The sequence below is a fragment of the Hyperoodon ampullatus genome, assembly GCF_949752795.1.
Source record: "Hyperoodon ampullatus genome assembly, chromosome: 16".
In the NCBI taxonomy this organism is placed as follows: domain Eukaryota; kingdom Metazoa; phylum Chordata; class Mammalia; order Artiodactyla; family Ziphiidae; genus Hyperoodon; species Hyperoodon ampullatus.
Window position 1 is genome coordinate 62,026,405 of NC_136929.1, and position 12,027 is coordinate 62,038,431.

General features: G+C 46.4%; 1 protein-coding gene across 1 annotated transcript in view; it reads left to right on the forward strand.

The window, feature by feature from the left end:
* The window catches only part of WDFY2 (WD repeat and FYVE domain containing 2), a gene marked incomplete at its 5' end in the record, with an annotated part of 168,081 nt that overhangs the window by 123,651 nt on the left and 32,403 nt on the right, over positions 1 to 12,027 (forward strand). Inside the window, one exon of the mRNA XM_079721758.1 lies at positions 3,680 to 3,792. Coding sequence (XP_079577884.1) covers positions 3,680 to 3,792 — 113 coding nt within the window. The remainder of the gene's footprint in view (positions 1 to 3,679; positions 3,793 to 12,027) is intronic.

The following is a 12,027-nucleotide window of genomic DNA, read 5'->3' on the forward strand; positions in this document are numbered from 1 at the left end:
GATGCAGGGGACACGGGTTCGTGCCCCAGTCCGGGAGGATCCTGCATGCCACGGAGCGGCTGGGCCCGTGAGCCATGGCCGCTGAGCCTGCGCATCCGGAGCCTGTGCTCCGCAAAGGGAGAGGCCACGACGGTGAGAGGCCCGCGTACCGCAAAAAAAAAGAAAAACATAAAGACCTAATTCTCAATTTTCACGTGTAGAAAAGCCTCAGAGAGGCTCAAAAAGATTAAGAAACCTTCTCGAGGTCACATGACTGTTACCTGGCAGAACCAGGATTAGAACTCGGGTATTAAAATCTTTGAGCTAGCCCTCTGCACAACTAGATATAGCAGAGCGGAGGTATTTCCCAAAGGTCCCATGGCAGGTTGATGTAAGAAATAGAACTGTTTTCCTTCCCCACTTCAATTGCTGGTCTTTATTTTTGTGAATACTTTACCTAGCCACACCTTTCAGTCTGTCATTTGACCAAGTTTTGGTCACATTTTTCATGCTTCCACAAAACTAATTCAGGTACTCTTCATTTTAAGAATTTTTTCCTGTTGGAGATATTTCCAAGATGTCACCCTATATAGTCCAATGCCGTTCCACCAGGCATTCTCTTCTATCTATTCCTATTCGTGGAAAGAGTGTTGAAAAGCTATTAAGATTATCCTGATTTTCATATTTCCTCATATCATACTAAATGCCAATCACTCTGGCTTTGAGCATTATTATAAACTCTTAGGGTTTTGTTTTTTAATAATATATTCAGTATATTTCAGTAAATTGCCCCCCCCTTTTTTTGATGCTCATATTGTCCCATCTTTGGCCAGTAAGAGCCACATCATATTGGCTCCTATGTCTTTTTGATACAGCCCCACTAGCCTTTGATAGCATCTTTGCTTTTTGACACGACATGTCTTAAGCTTATCTGGCACCTCCTGTCCCAGTCCTGGAACTGGCCATTTCTCTTAGTGAGGAATAGTATTCAGAGGTAGCTAGCAAATATATGTATGTGTATTTTAAAAAAGAAAATAAATGATTAGTTCACATAATATTTCTAATTCAAATTTAACATTATAGCGTTTTTAATTCTTTTTTTTTTTTTGCGGTACGCGGGCCTCTCACTGTTGTGGCCTCTCCCATTGCGGAGCACAGGCTCCGGACACGCAGGCTCAGCGGCCATGGCTCATGGGCCCAGCCGCTCTGCGGTATGTGGGATCTTCCCGGACCGGGGCACGAACCCGCGTCCCCTGCATCGGCAGGCAGACTCTCAACCACTGTGCCACCAGGGGAGCCCCTTTACTTCATTTTTGTACTTGATTCTTTTGGGCTAAAAACCTTTGTTCCTAAACATCAGCATAATTCTTTATTTGCTTTATTCCATGGTATATTTAAGTTGTTTTAAATAGTAATAGCAATATTATAATAGCAAGACTACTGAATAAGATTTTAGATTTTTTTTTGCAGCTTTCTTTGTCCTGAGAATATATTCTACCAAGAATGTATAGTCAAAATGCTGTGTTTTAAAGTCACTTGAAATAATTCTTTTAACTCTGTGGTTATATCAGCAAGTTGACAGTAGGTTTATTCACTTTACTTTGTTGTTGATTTAGGGGATTTAAAAAAATTTATGAATATTTTTCACATGTAACATAATTACAAGATTCCATAATGGAAACAATGTAATGAAGGAGAATTCTCACCACCACCCCTTTCCCCTCAGCTTGTTTCTCACTTTTCCATTGGCAGCCATTTTTGATCAATCTTGATTTATCAAAGTGCTTCCTTTTGTAAATATAAGCACACACACACACTTATATTTATGCTTCCCTCTTTCTTATACGAAGGTAGTGTAGCATATAACCTTCCATAAACCTTGGCTTTCCCCCAGACACACTTAATAACATATCCTGGAGGGACTTCCCTGGTGGTCCAGTGGTTAGGACTCGGTGCTTCCAGTGCAGGGGTGCAGGTTCGATCCCCTTGGGGAACTAAGATCGCACATGCCGTGGAGTGCAGCCAAAATTTTTTAAAAATAATAATAAATATAAAGTTAACAGAAGGCTATTAAGGCTGTAACATCTAAGTCTCTATTTAAAATATATTTATATATATATATATAATTATATATCCTGGAAATTACTCCATGTCAAATTTCCCAGCTGTGTAGTATTCTTTTGCATGGATGTATCATAGTTAATAAGTCCTCTTTTGATGGACTTCTGGGTTGTTTTCAAACTTTAGCTCTTACTGTAATACGGAGTGAATAGCTTCAGGCATGTGTCAATTCATATTTTGGCCATTGTGCCTCTGGGGTAGATCTCTACAAGTAGGAATGCTAGGCGTTACCAACCAGGGAAGCTCACTAGAGACTCAGGGCCTTGGGTAGTTACTGGAGACTGGTCACACAGGCACCCTCTTCCTGCATGTACCAAAATTCCAGACTCCCATAAGGAGGACTTTCCTGGTGTCCAGTGCTTAAGACTCCGTGCTTCCACTGCAGGGGGCACCGTTTCAATCCCTGGTCAGGGAACTAAGATCCCACATGCTGCGTGGAGTGACCAAAAGAAACAAAACAAACAAACCAGACTCCCAGAAGGAAAGCAGGTGTTTGGCATAAACCATATTGTTTGTACAGTTAAGGCACAGTCAGCCACTTTTGTCTGTTAATGGTGGGAAGCCTCCTGAAATCCAAGTTCCCAGACGCCAGGCCAATCTTATAACAGCAGCCTTTCAAAGGATAGCCTGCTAGGTTAATTTTTTTTTTTTTTTGCAAAGCACCATTGTCATTTCTTGAACTATCCATTCATGTATCTTGCCTGTTTTTTATTAGGTTTGTAATCTTCTTCTGGATTGATCTTTTTATATTAGGTATTCAGGCCTTTGGTGACATCAGTTGCAAATATTTTTTCCAGTTTGTCTTGTGCTTTGCTTATGGCATTTGTTTGTTGTTTGTGTATTTGAGTCGTGGCTTTTTCCACTCCAAGGTTATAAAGGAACTCTCCCATCTAGAACTTACATTTTTCATTTTTTACCTTGGAGTTCATCCTGGTATAAAGTGAAGTACAAATCCTGTTTTGTTTTTCCAAATGACTGGTTCAGTTTGTGCCAGCTTTTCTTTTCACCCTTCTTTTCCTTATTCATTTGAAAAGCCACCTTTATCAGATATGTACTAAATTTCTGCCTGCTTTTGGGCCTATCTCTAGACTTTCTTTTCTGTTCCGTTGGTCTGTTTGTCTATTTAAGCACCATACTTGCAATTAAAGAGACTTTATAACATGTTTTAATATCTGTTAGGGCTAACCTCCCCCATCACAATACTGTATTACTCTTATTTTCAGAGTATTCCTGGCTCTTCTTGCTTATTTATTTTTCTATGTGAACTTTAGAATGAACATACCTAACTGTAGGAAAAAAAACCCCACATGTTGATACTTTAATAGGGCTTATATTAAATTCATAAATTTATATTGTGAAAATTGACATGCTTATCACGTTGAGTCTTATTGTCCAGTAAGTAATGTCTTTCATTTTGTTATGTCCACTTTTTGTGTCTTTCAGCATTATATTCAAGTTCTCCTCCCATGAGATTTGCGCATTTCTTTGACATTTATGCTTTTTCTGGTGTGTGTGTGGAGAGAGGGGGATAAACCATCCACTCACTTTTGAGAAACGATCCTTAATGCTTACATGATAGATTTGATGTTGAAACCCGGCATGTGTTTATTGGTGACCACTCAGGCCAAGTAACCATCCTCAAACTGGAGCAAGAAAACTGCACCCTGGTCACAACATTCAGAGGACATACAGGTGGGATTGAAAGCAGACCCTCCATGTGCTGCTCTCACAGTGACCTATCGCCTGCTGCATGTTCTGATGTTCACAAGATGTGATGTGAAAGTGACGAGGTACAATCTGGGCTTGTGCAAAGATACACGTGATACGTGTGATTGATTTCAGAATGGTTCAGTAAGATACAATGTCAGAAGTGTTCGCCATCAGTCAAACAAAAGAGCAAACAGTCTATTTCAAAAATGGTGGTGATTTGGTTCTTTGTCATGCTACGCTGGAGAAAGCCCTTGTTTGCATATGTTAATGAGACATTGTTTGAGGCTGTGTGGCAACTGCACAGTTGGACAGAAGGACAGCTGCCTCCGTCTGTCCTTGCCATCCTTGGAGCGAGGAGATGGTATGCAAGACAGACTCCTCCTTCCAAGACAAATGAAATGAAAAATAGATTTGTCGTGGGTAGCTAGCCTACATAAAAAGGTACGAGTTCCTCTTTAATTTTCCTTCCTCTGGGGCTCTTTTCAAGGCCCCCTTTATGTTACTGGTCTGCTCAAGGTCATGTAAGCGAGGTGATAGACTGTATCCACACTTACCCTTTGAAAGACTTGAGTAAATGATGATGACTAATTTTTTACTAGTATTTTTAACGTGTGATGTTGACCCTGGAGAATGAATAACTGCCTGTTTTCCTGGTTCTTAATGGGCTTCTGTGTCTTCTGCAGTTTACCAGCCCATGATTCAGTAGAGAACAAGGTTAATACATGAGTTTAGACGTCATATAAGAAAAAAAGTAGGTGAATGAGGATGTAAAATGGGGTAGTACCTAGCTCATAAGGGATTTCCTAAAGGGAAAAAGAGCAATGCAATAAAGAGAAAATTGAATCCAGGGGAAAGATTCATAAAAGATCATCTTAATTATCTACACCCGAGGCAGGAAGAGCACATAGAAACCTCCCCTGTGGATAGAGCCCAGGTCTTTCCTGATTGGATTTCTCTTTTTAGCCACCTACACTCTGACCAAGCCTGGCCTGGTGGGGACCTGAAACTATCTCACGTCAGGATTGTTTCACTGCTGAGTTCAGTCCCCTAATCCTTGGCTTCCCTTAACTCCACCTGCGCTTGTTCTTGCCCTTGTTGAGTCCTTCCCTTGACCCCTCACTGCCCAGCATCTCTGCCCCATCTTCCCTTCCTCCCCATCACTTCAGCTACACGTTTCCCAGCATTCTTAGTTCAGGCCCCCTTGTTCCTCCTTGTCGGTAAACTTCACCTGTGGTTCAGAGTATCCAGGCCTCTCCTGCGCACTCAGCCGCGGAGTCTGCACTCAGGTTTGGGGCCACAGCACGAGCCTCAGCTCATCGCCCCCAGTGCAGAGTCGTCGTCATTCCAGTCCAGGCTGAGGAGTTGCCTCACAGCCCCTCACGTAACCCGGCTCTAAGTCCTTCGTACACAGTATGCTCCTTCTCTAGTCCCTCGGCAGCTTTTTCAGACCTTCCCCGCTCTCCCCAAGCCTCCTTCAAAGAAAAACAGAGGTTATCAAGTAGAAGCTGCTTTTTTTTTTTTTTTGTGGTACGCGGGCCTCTCACTGTTGTGGCCTCTCCCGTTGCAGAGCACAGGCTCCAGACGTGCAGGCTCAGCGGCCATGGCTCACGGGCCCAGCCGCTCCACGGCATGTGGGATCCTCCCGGACCGGGGCACGAACCCGCGTCCCCTGCATCGGCAGGCGGACTCCCAACCACTGCGCCACCAGGGAAGCCCAAGTAGAAGCTTTTTTAAAATGTTTATTTCTTGGCCACCCCATCTTCCCTCCCCAGCAAGCAAGCTTTTCCTTCACTTCCTCCTCTTCGCTTGCCCTCCCGCCTCGTGCTGTCCTTGGCCTCAGACTCATTCTCCTCCGCGTCTCCACGTGGAAAGTTAATCTTTTGGTCTCCCTTTGGACCAACTCTTCTCAAGGTTCTAACATGCTGAGTTTCTTGCCTCTGTTAAAAAACAAACAGAACCCCTCTGATCCCACCTTATTTTCTTAACAGCAGTGCCGCTTTTTTCCTTTGTTTTTCAATTGCAGTAAAATGTACACAACCTAAAATTGATGATTTTGACCATTTTTGTGTTCAGTTCAGTGGCATTAAGTACATTCCCATTGTTGTGCACTGATCACCACCATCCGTCTCCAGAACATTCTTCATCTTGCAGAACAGAAACTGTGCCCATGTAACTCCCTCCCCCCAGCCCCTGGCAACCACCATTCTGCTTTCTGTCTCTGTGCACTGCATCTGAGGGGAATTGTGCAGTATTTGCTGTTCTGTGACTGGGTTATTTCACCTAGCATAATACCTTCACGTTGTCGCAGTCAGCAACGCTTCTTAAAAAAGTTATCATTTTCCCAGCTGCTTCGCATTCTTCCCTCCCGTTGGCTTTCCCGCCACCTGCAATTTGGCTTGTCTCTATCACTCCTCTCACACTGCTCTCCCCGAGGTGGCCCGTGGCCTGCTGGTAGCTAAATCCAGTGGACATTTTTTTTTTTTTTTTTTTTTTTTTTTTTGCAGTACGCGGGCCTCTCACTGATGTGGCCTCTCCCGTTGCGGAGCACAGGCTCCAGACGTGCAGGCTCAGCGGCCATGGCTCACGGGCCCAGCTGCTCCGCGGCATGTGGGATCTTCCCGGACCGGGGCACGAACCCGTGTCCCCTGCATCGGCAGGCGGACTCTCAACCACTGCGCCACCAGGGAAGCCCGGACATGTTTTAAACTCTGTCCTGTTTAACCTCTTGGTAGCATTTTACATTGTGGCCATTCCTTCCTGCTGCGACTGCCCTTGATTGGCTTCTGTAACACATTTCCTCCTGCATTGAAGTCTCTGACTGCTCTTTCTCCTCTCCTTTGGGGTCGTCTTGGTGGGTTCTGCCTGGGACCCTTGTCTCTTCACCTCCTGGGCTCTCCCTGGTTGACCTCCGCCACTACTCCCAGTCACAGAAAGAAAAGGCATAGGGCTTCCCTGGTGGCGCAGTGGTTGAGAATCCGCCTGCCAATGCAGGGGACACTGGTTCGTGCCCCGGTCCAGGAGGATCCCACATGCCGCGGAGCAACTAGGCCCGTGAGCCACAACTACTGAGCCTGCGCGTCTGGAGCTTGTGCTCCGCAACAAGAGAGGCCGCGATAGTGAGGGGCCCGCGCACCGCAATAAAGAGTGGCCCCCGCTTGCCACAGCTAGAGAAAGCCCTCGCACAGAAACGAAGACCCAACACAGCCATAAATAAATAAATAAATTTAAAATTATATGGGATTCTAAAAAGACCTCTGCTTAAAAAAAAAAAAAAAGAAAGAAAGAAAAAGAAAAGGCATAGTCCTTGTCCTCAAATTCCTCACAGCCCAGTGAGCGAGACAGAAGCTAAACAGTAATTATAGTGCCTGGGGGCCGGGGTGTGTGGAGGAGTGTCTGGGGCACAGGGGAGCAGCACCAAGCATGTCCAAGAACACGGAGCGGGCGCGTTGCTGGGATGGGAGTGGGAGTCGGTCAGGGAAGGTCTCCCCCCGGGATGGGCGGGAGATATGACTCTGACCTAAGATTGTGGCGGAGGAGTAAGTGTTGAGTTCATGAAAGAGAAGTGGGGAGAGCAGGGCAGGCAGAACAAACCAGCGGAATCCAAGGCCTGGGGATTTGCAAAAAGCGTGGCTCTCTTGGGAGCGCCTAGTAACTCTTTTTGGCCGGAACACTGGGTATGGGGGTTGGGGGTGGGTGTCAGCCAGAAAGGAAGTGAGATCAGTTCAGATCGCTGAGAGCGTCATCCTGGCACCAGGGGAAAACGGTGAAAGAGTTTTAAGCAAAGAAGTTAACCTGATCGGATTTAAAAGATTGCTCTGGTTGTGGAGTAGAGAGTGTGATGGGAGAGCTAGTAGGAGACTGACCCTCGCAGCGCGGCTGTGGTGATGGGTGAGCGGGGAGTGGATAGACGAGCGGTAAAATTTTGGAGGCCGTGACAGGCTGGAGAGTTCCCAGGTTTGGCTGAGGCAGAGGTGGCTTTCAGCTCGACCTTCTGGCTCTTTAGAAGTCAGACGTTGCCCAGAGCACCGATAGGAATTCCTCAAGTTCTGTACTGCTGCCTCCAGGTCAGGAAAGGGGTAAGTAGCTGCTTCTTACTGCTGTGAGGTGAGCCAGGGGTGGTCCAAGGATTTCATGTCTTCCGGATTAGCTCCAATATAAAATACTACCTGATATTGTATCTTATCTTTCTGAAAGAATGTAAAACATTTTCACATGATTTCATCATGAAATATCTTTGAGGAAGACAGGACGTAGCCCAGGAAGGTGGTTATCTAACGCGAAGGCGAATAAATGTAGCAGGTCACCTATCTAATTTGTTATTATTCCTAGACAGTAGTATCTACCCACCTCCAGTCTGGCTACAGCACAGGTCATTCATTTAAAGCTAGAACAAGGGCATCTGAGAGATTCCACGATGATGCAAACACTGCTGAGCTCTTCCTATGCAGTAAGTCCATCTGGGCCCTGGGAGGTACCAACTCAGCCAGACACAATTCTGGAGAAACGGGCTGTGAATGGAGGGTTCGTTTTAACCTCCTGACTCCCTTACCCCCCAAACAAAGACCTTAAGATGAACCTAGATCCATTAAAGAGTGATCTTGGGGATCTAATCACTCCAGATCCAAACTCAACAGCAGGCAAGTCTTCAGTATGTGTATGGAGTCAGCCATTCACCCGTCACTCTGTTACAGTACAGAAGGTCATATAAAAATGTGAGTTAGTGATGGAATCTGCCTAATAGCCATACCCAGAGGCCAAAACATGGCATTTACTAATCCATGGGGATTTAGAAAACTAATTTTATGTTCTTATGCTCCCTCTGCTGGTTTTATTTCTGGAGCTAAATACCAAATATCCTAGTTCTTTGATATTTCTGCAGAAATTAGAATATATTTCTGCCAAAATGTCACACGCTGATTTGAACAAAGGGGGAAAATATCATATTTTGACCACTGGAAACTACTAGTATCAATACAATCTTTTTTTTTTCTTCTAAGAATTTTTTTGGTTAGCATGAACATATTGGAAATAGGAGGGCTTGAATGTGGACCTCCCAAAGCATACTCCTTAACGGAAAATTAAATACAGATGTGTTCATTGACTGTTAGGAGAAGTATTGACAGGCACAGTTTAGTGCAAATATGCAAGTTCAGATCATTAAGCTGAAAACTTAAGTTTTGTTTACGGTGGAGGCTTTCACATCTAACAGATGTGGATTTTCATCAGGAGCCCGTCAGGTCATTGGCTCTCCATGTGACGAGTGCTGCCACTCACCGGTGAATGCAATCAGCCTAGTCCTTGCCCTGTTCAAATCCCGCTCATGGAATTACAGCAATAATTGGAAATATTATGCGTGTCACAAGCGTTGTGAAGCCCCGAGGCTGCACGTAGGCTTCTTTGGGAGCAGTTAACAAGAGGGCTTCTTGTCCACAGAGTTAAAGGGGGGCTTCTAAGAAAGTGGTGTTTAAACAACACCTTAAGAAGACTGGGGAGTTACCCAGGTGGTGGGAACATTGCAGACCCCGGATGTATGAAGCAGGTTTGAAGCCTACAGCGGATAAGTGTGAATGGAGTCCAGTGGCCTGTGTGGAGAGCCAGGGGTGAGGGATACAGGTTGACGCCCCAGGCAACGTGAAGAACTTCGGATGGACGTTGTTCTCAGGCAGTGGGAAGCCAGTGGTGGAGCTGAGGCAGGGCGGTAACCTGCTTTCCGTTGTAACGAGTCTTGGTAGCAGCGGGTGGTGGATTGAGTGGGGACGAGGGTGGATGTGAGGAGGCCTTTTAGAAGGAAACTACTGCCGGAGTCCCTGGAAAAGGGGACTGCTGTCTGGACCGGGAGAACAGCAGCGGGTGCGGAGAGAAGAGGAGGGGTTCAGGCTCTGTTTAGGAGCTGAGTCAGCAGCGCTTGAGGATTGGTTGCAGCAGGAGTGGCTTCCACGTTTCTGTCTGGAACATTTGGGTGGACGGTGATGCCATTTACTGAAAGTGGGCATGGCAGAAGTAACAGCAGGTTTGCGAGAGAATGTCGTGGTGCTTTAAACTGAACACGACCAAGAGGCCCCCTTGAGGAGGCGGCAAGGAGTCAGCTGGATGTCCCGCTGTGGGTCTCGGAGGAGGGTGTAGCCTAGAGACGGAGCACGTTCACCTTTCCAGAAGCACTCATCACTTCAACCTGGAGCAAAATGCAGTAACTGAAAGGTTACATACTCTATTCAAGAGGCTCCGTGGTCTGAGGACTTCCTTGGCTGCCTCTCCTTTGGCCGCATTTTGCCTCACACCCTCACCCTGCACATGTGGTGGGATGTGCATGGTGAGATACCAGGTCCCACTGGTAGAGACAGAGCCAGCAGTTTCCAGCCCTGACTTTGTGACCCTCCACCTAGTCTTTAGCTTTTGCAAGATATGTTGTAAAAGTCTCCAAAAATTAGCTCACTGTGCATTTGGTAACATGTATGAAATTTCTAAAAATGTTTATACTCTGATCTGGTTCCACGGTTGGGAAACTCTTCTAACTAAATCAGAAATGTGAATGAAGTTTTACGTATAAAAAGGTTCATCCTAGCAAAACGTATAATAGTTGAAAGTTAAACAGCCTAACAGTAAGTGAAATAAGGTACATCCTGCTTTGGGATATTATGCAGCCATTAAAAATTCCATTTATGAGAGTATAAAATAGTACAGATAAAGCCTTGACTTTTAAGAATGAATTCATTTATGTTAAAAGTTATTCTGTCGGTTATATTGTGGAGGGCCAAGGCAGGGAGAAGCGTATAATGAAACCATGAGGGAGAGCTCTGGAGCGGAAAGCTGAAGTGAAGGACAACGAAATGGAATAAATGATTTTTGTCCATTAAAATATCATAGGGCTTCCCTGGTGGCGCAGTGGTTGAGAGTCCGCCTGCCGATGCAGGGGACACGGGTTCGTGCCCCAGTCCGGGAACATCCCACAGGCCACGGAGCAGCTGGGCCCGTGAGCCATGGCCACTGAGCCTGCGCGTCCGGAGCCTGTGCTCCGCAACGGGAGAGGCCACAACAGTGAGAGGCCCGCGCACCACAAAAAAAAAAAAGAAAAATCATAGACCCCAGAAACCCACAACCGTCGCAGCCCTGGCTCTCTCATTCTCCATCCTGGTTATGGGTCATGCAGGGTGAGGAGGATGGCCTGGGTGTAGACGGAGACGGGGGAGCATTGTGTCTGCACTGCTCCACGAGCTGGGCTTGCTGAGGTGGTGGACTCGCTGCCGCCAGAGGCGTCGGGTGGAAAGGGCTCTGCTGCTCATCAGGAAGCTGACAGAGGCAGCAGTCGCCGCAGAAGGAAGAGGCTCCCCGCCCCATCCCTCTGGGCCCCTCTGGGTCTGCCAGAGCCTCTGTTGTGACGGCTTATTGCTCTCCTTTATCGTCCTCCCGTGCTTCTTTGCCATTCAATTAACGGGCCAGGAGAGTAAACATACACTGAGCACCTCTGGTGCACCCAGCTCTGTGCACTGTGCTTGAATACAAAGATGTGGAGCCTAAAGTCTACAGTGGGGACAGATTTATAATCCAGCAAAGTTGGATCCAGTGAGTGATGGTGACATTTAGAGACATGGGCAGAGGTGGGAGCCTCACCTAGATTGGGGGTGTTGGAGGGAAGGCTTCCTGCAGGAGAGGGCACGTGAGCTGCACCTTGAAGAGGGAGAAGAAGTTACCTGGGGGATAAAAGGTAGGTCTTGGCGCTCCAGGCAGAGGGAGCAACCCCGTCTTGTGAGAGAATGGCTCCACCAAACACAATGTGCGTGTCCCTCTCGTTCCCAGAACTAACATTGTATATTTGTGTTGGTGTAGGGTCTGAGTCTTATTTGTTTTGAATATATCCACGGAGCTTAGCACAGTGCCTGCCATATAGAAGGTGCTCAGTATCTGCTTGTTGAACTGATTTGAAATGAATGCTGTGATTTACAATTTATAAGCCAGCCTCCAATAGAGACCCCGTTGTTAGGTCATTTACATAGAACTGGGATGGGACCGCAGGGCGATTTTTTTGCCTCCCCAGTCCCATCCTGTTTCCTGTCTTGCAGCTTTTCCTTCCATCCTTCCCACTCTTCCTGAAGCCTGTGGTGTAACAGTCTGAGCCCTGGGAGAGTCTGATGAATATGCCCTGGCTTGCTTTAACCTGAGCCTCAGAAGTCTCTGTTCTCTCTTCCTGACTCTGTGTTACCGAGAGCTCTCCTTCCCAGC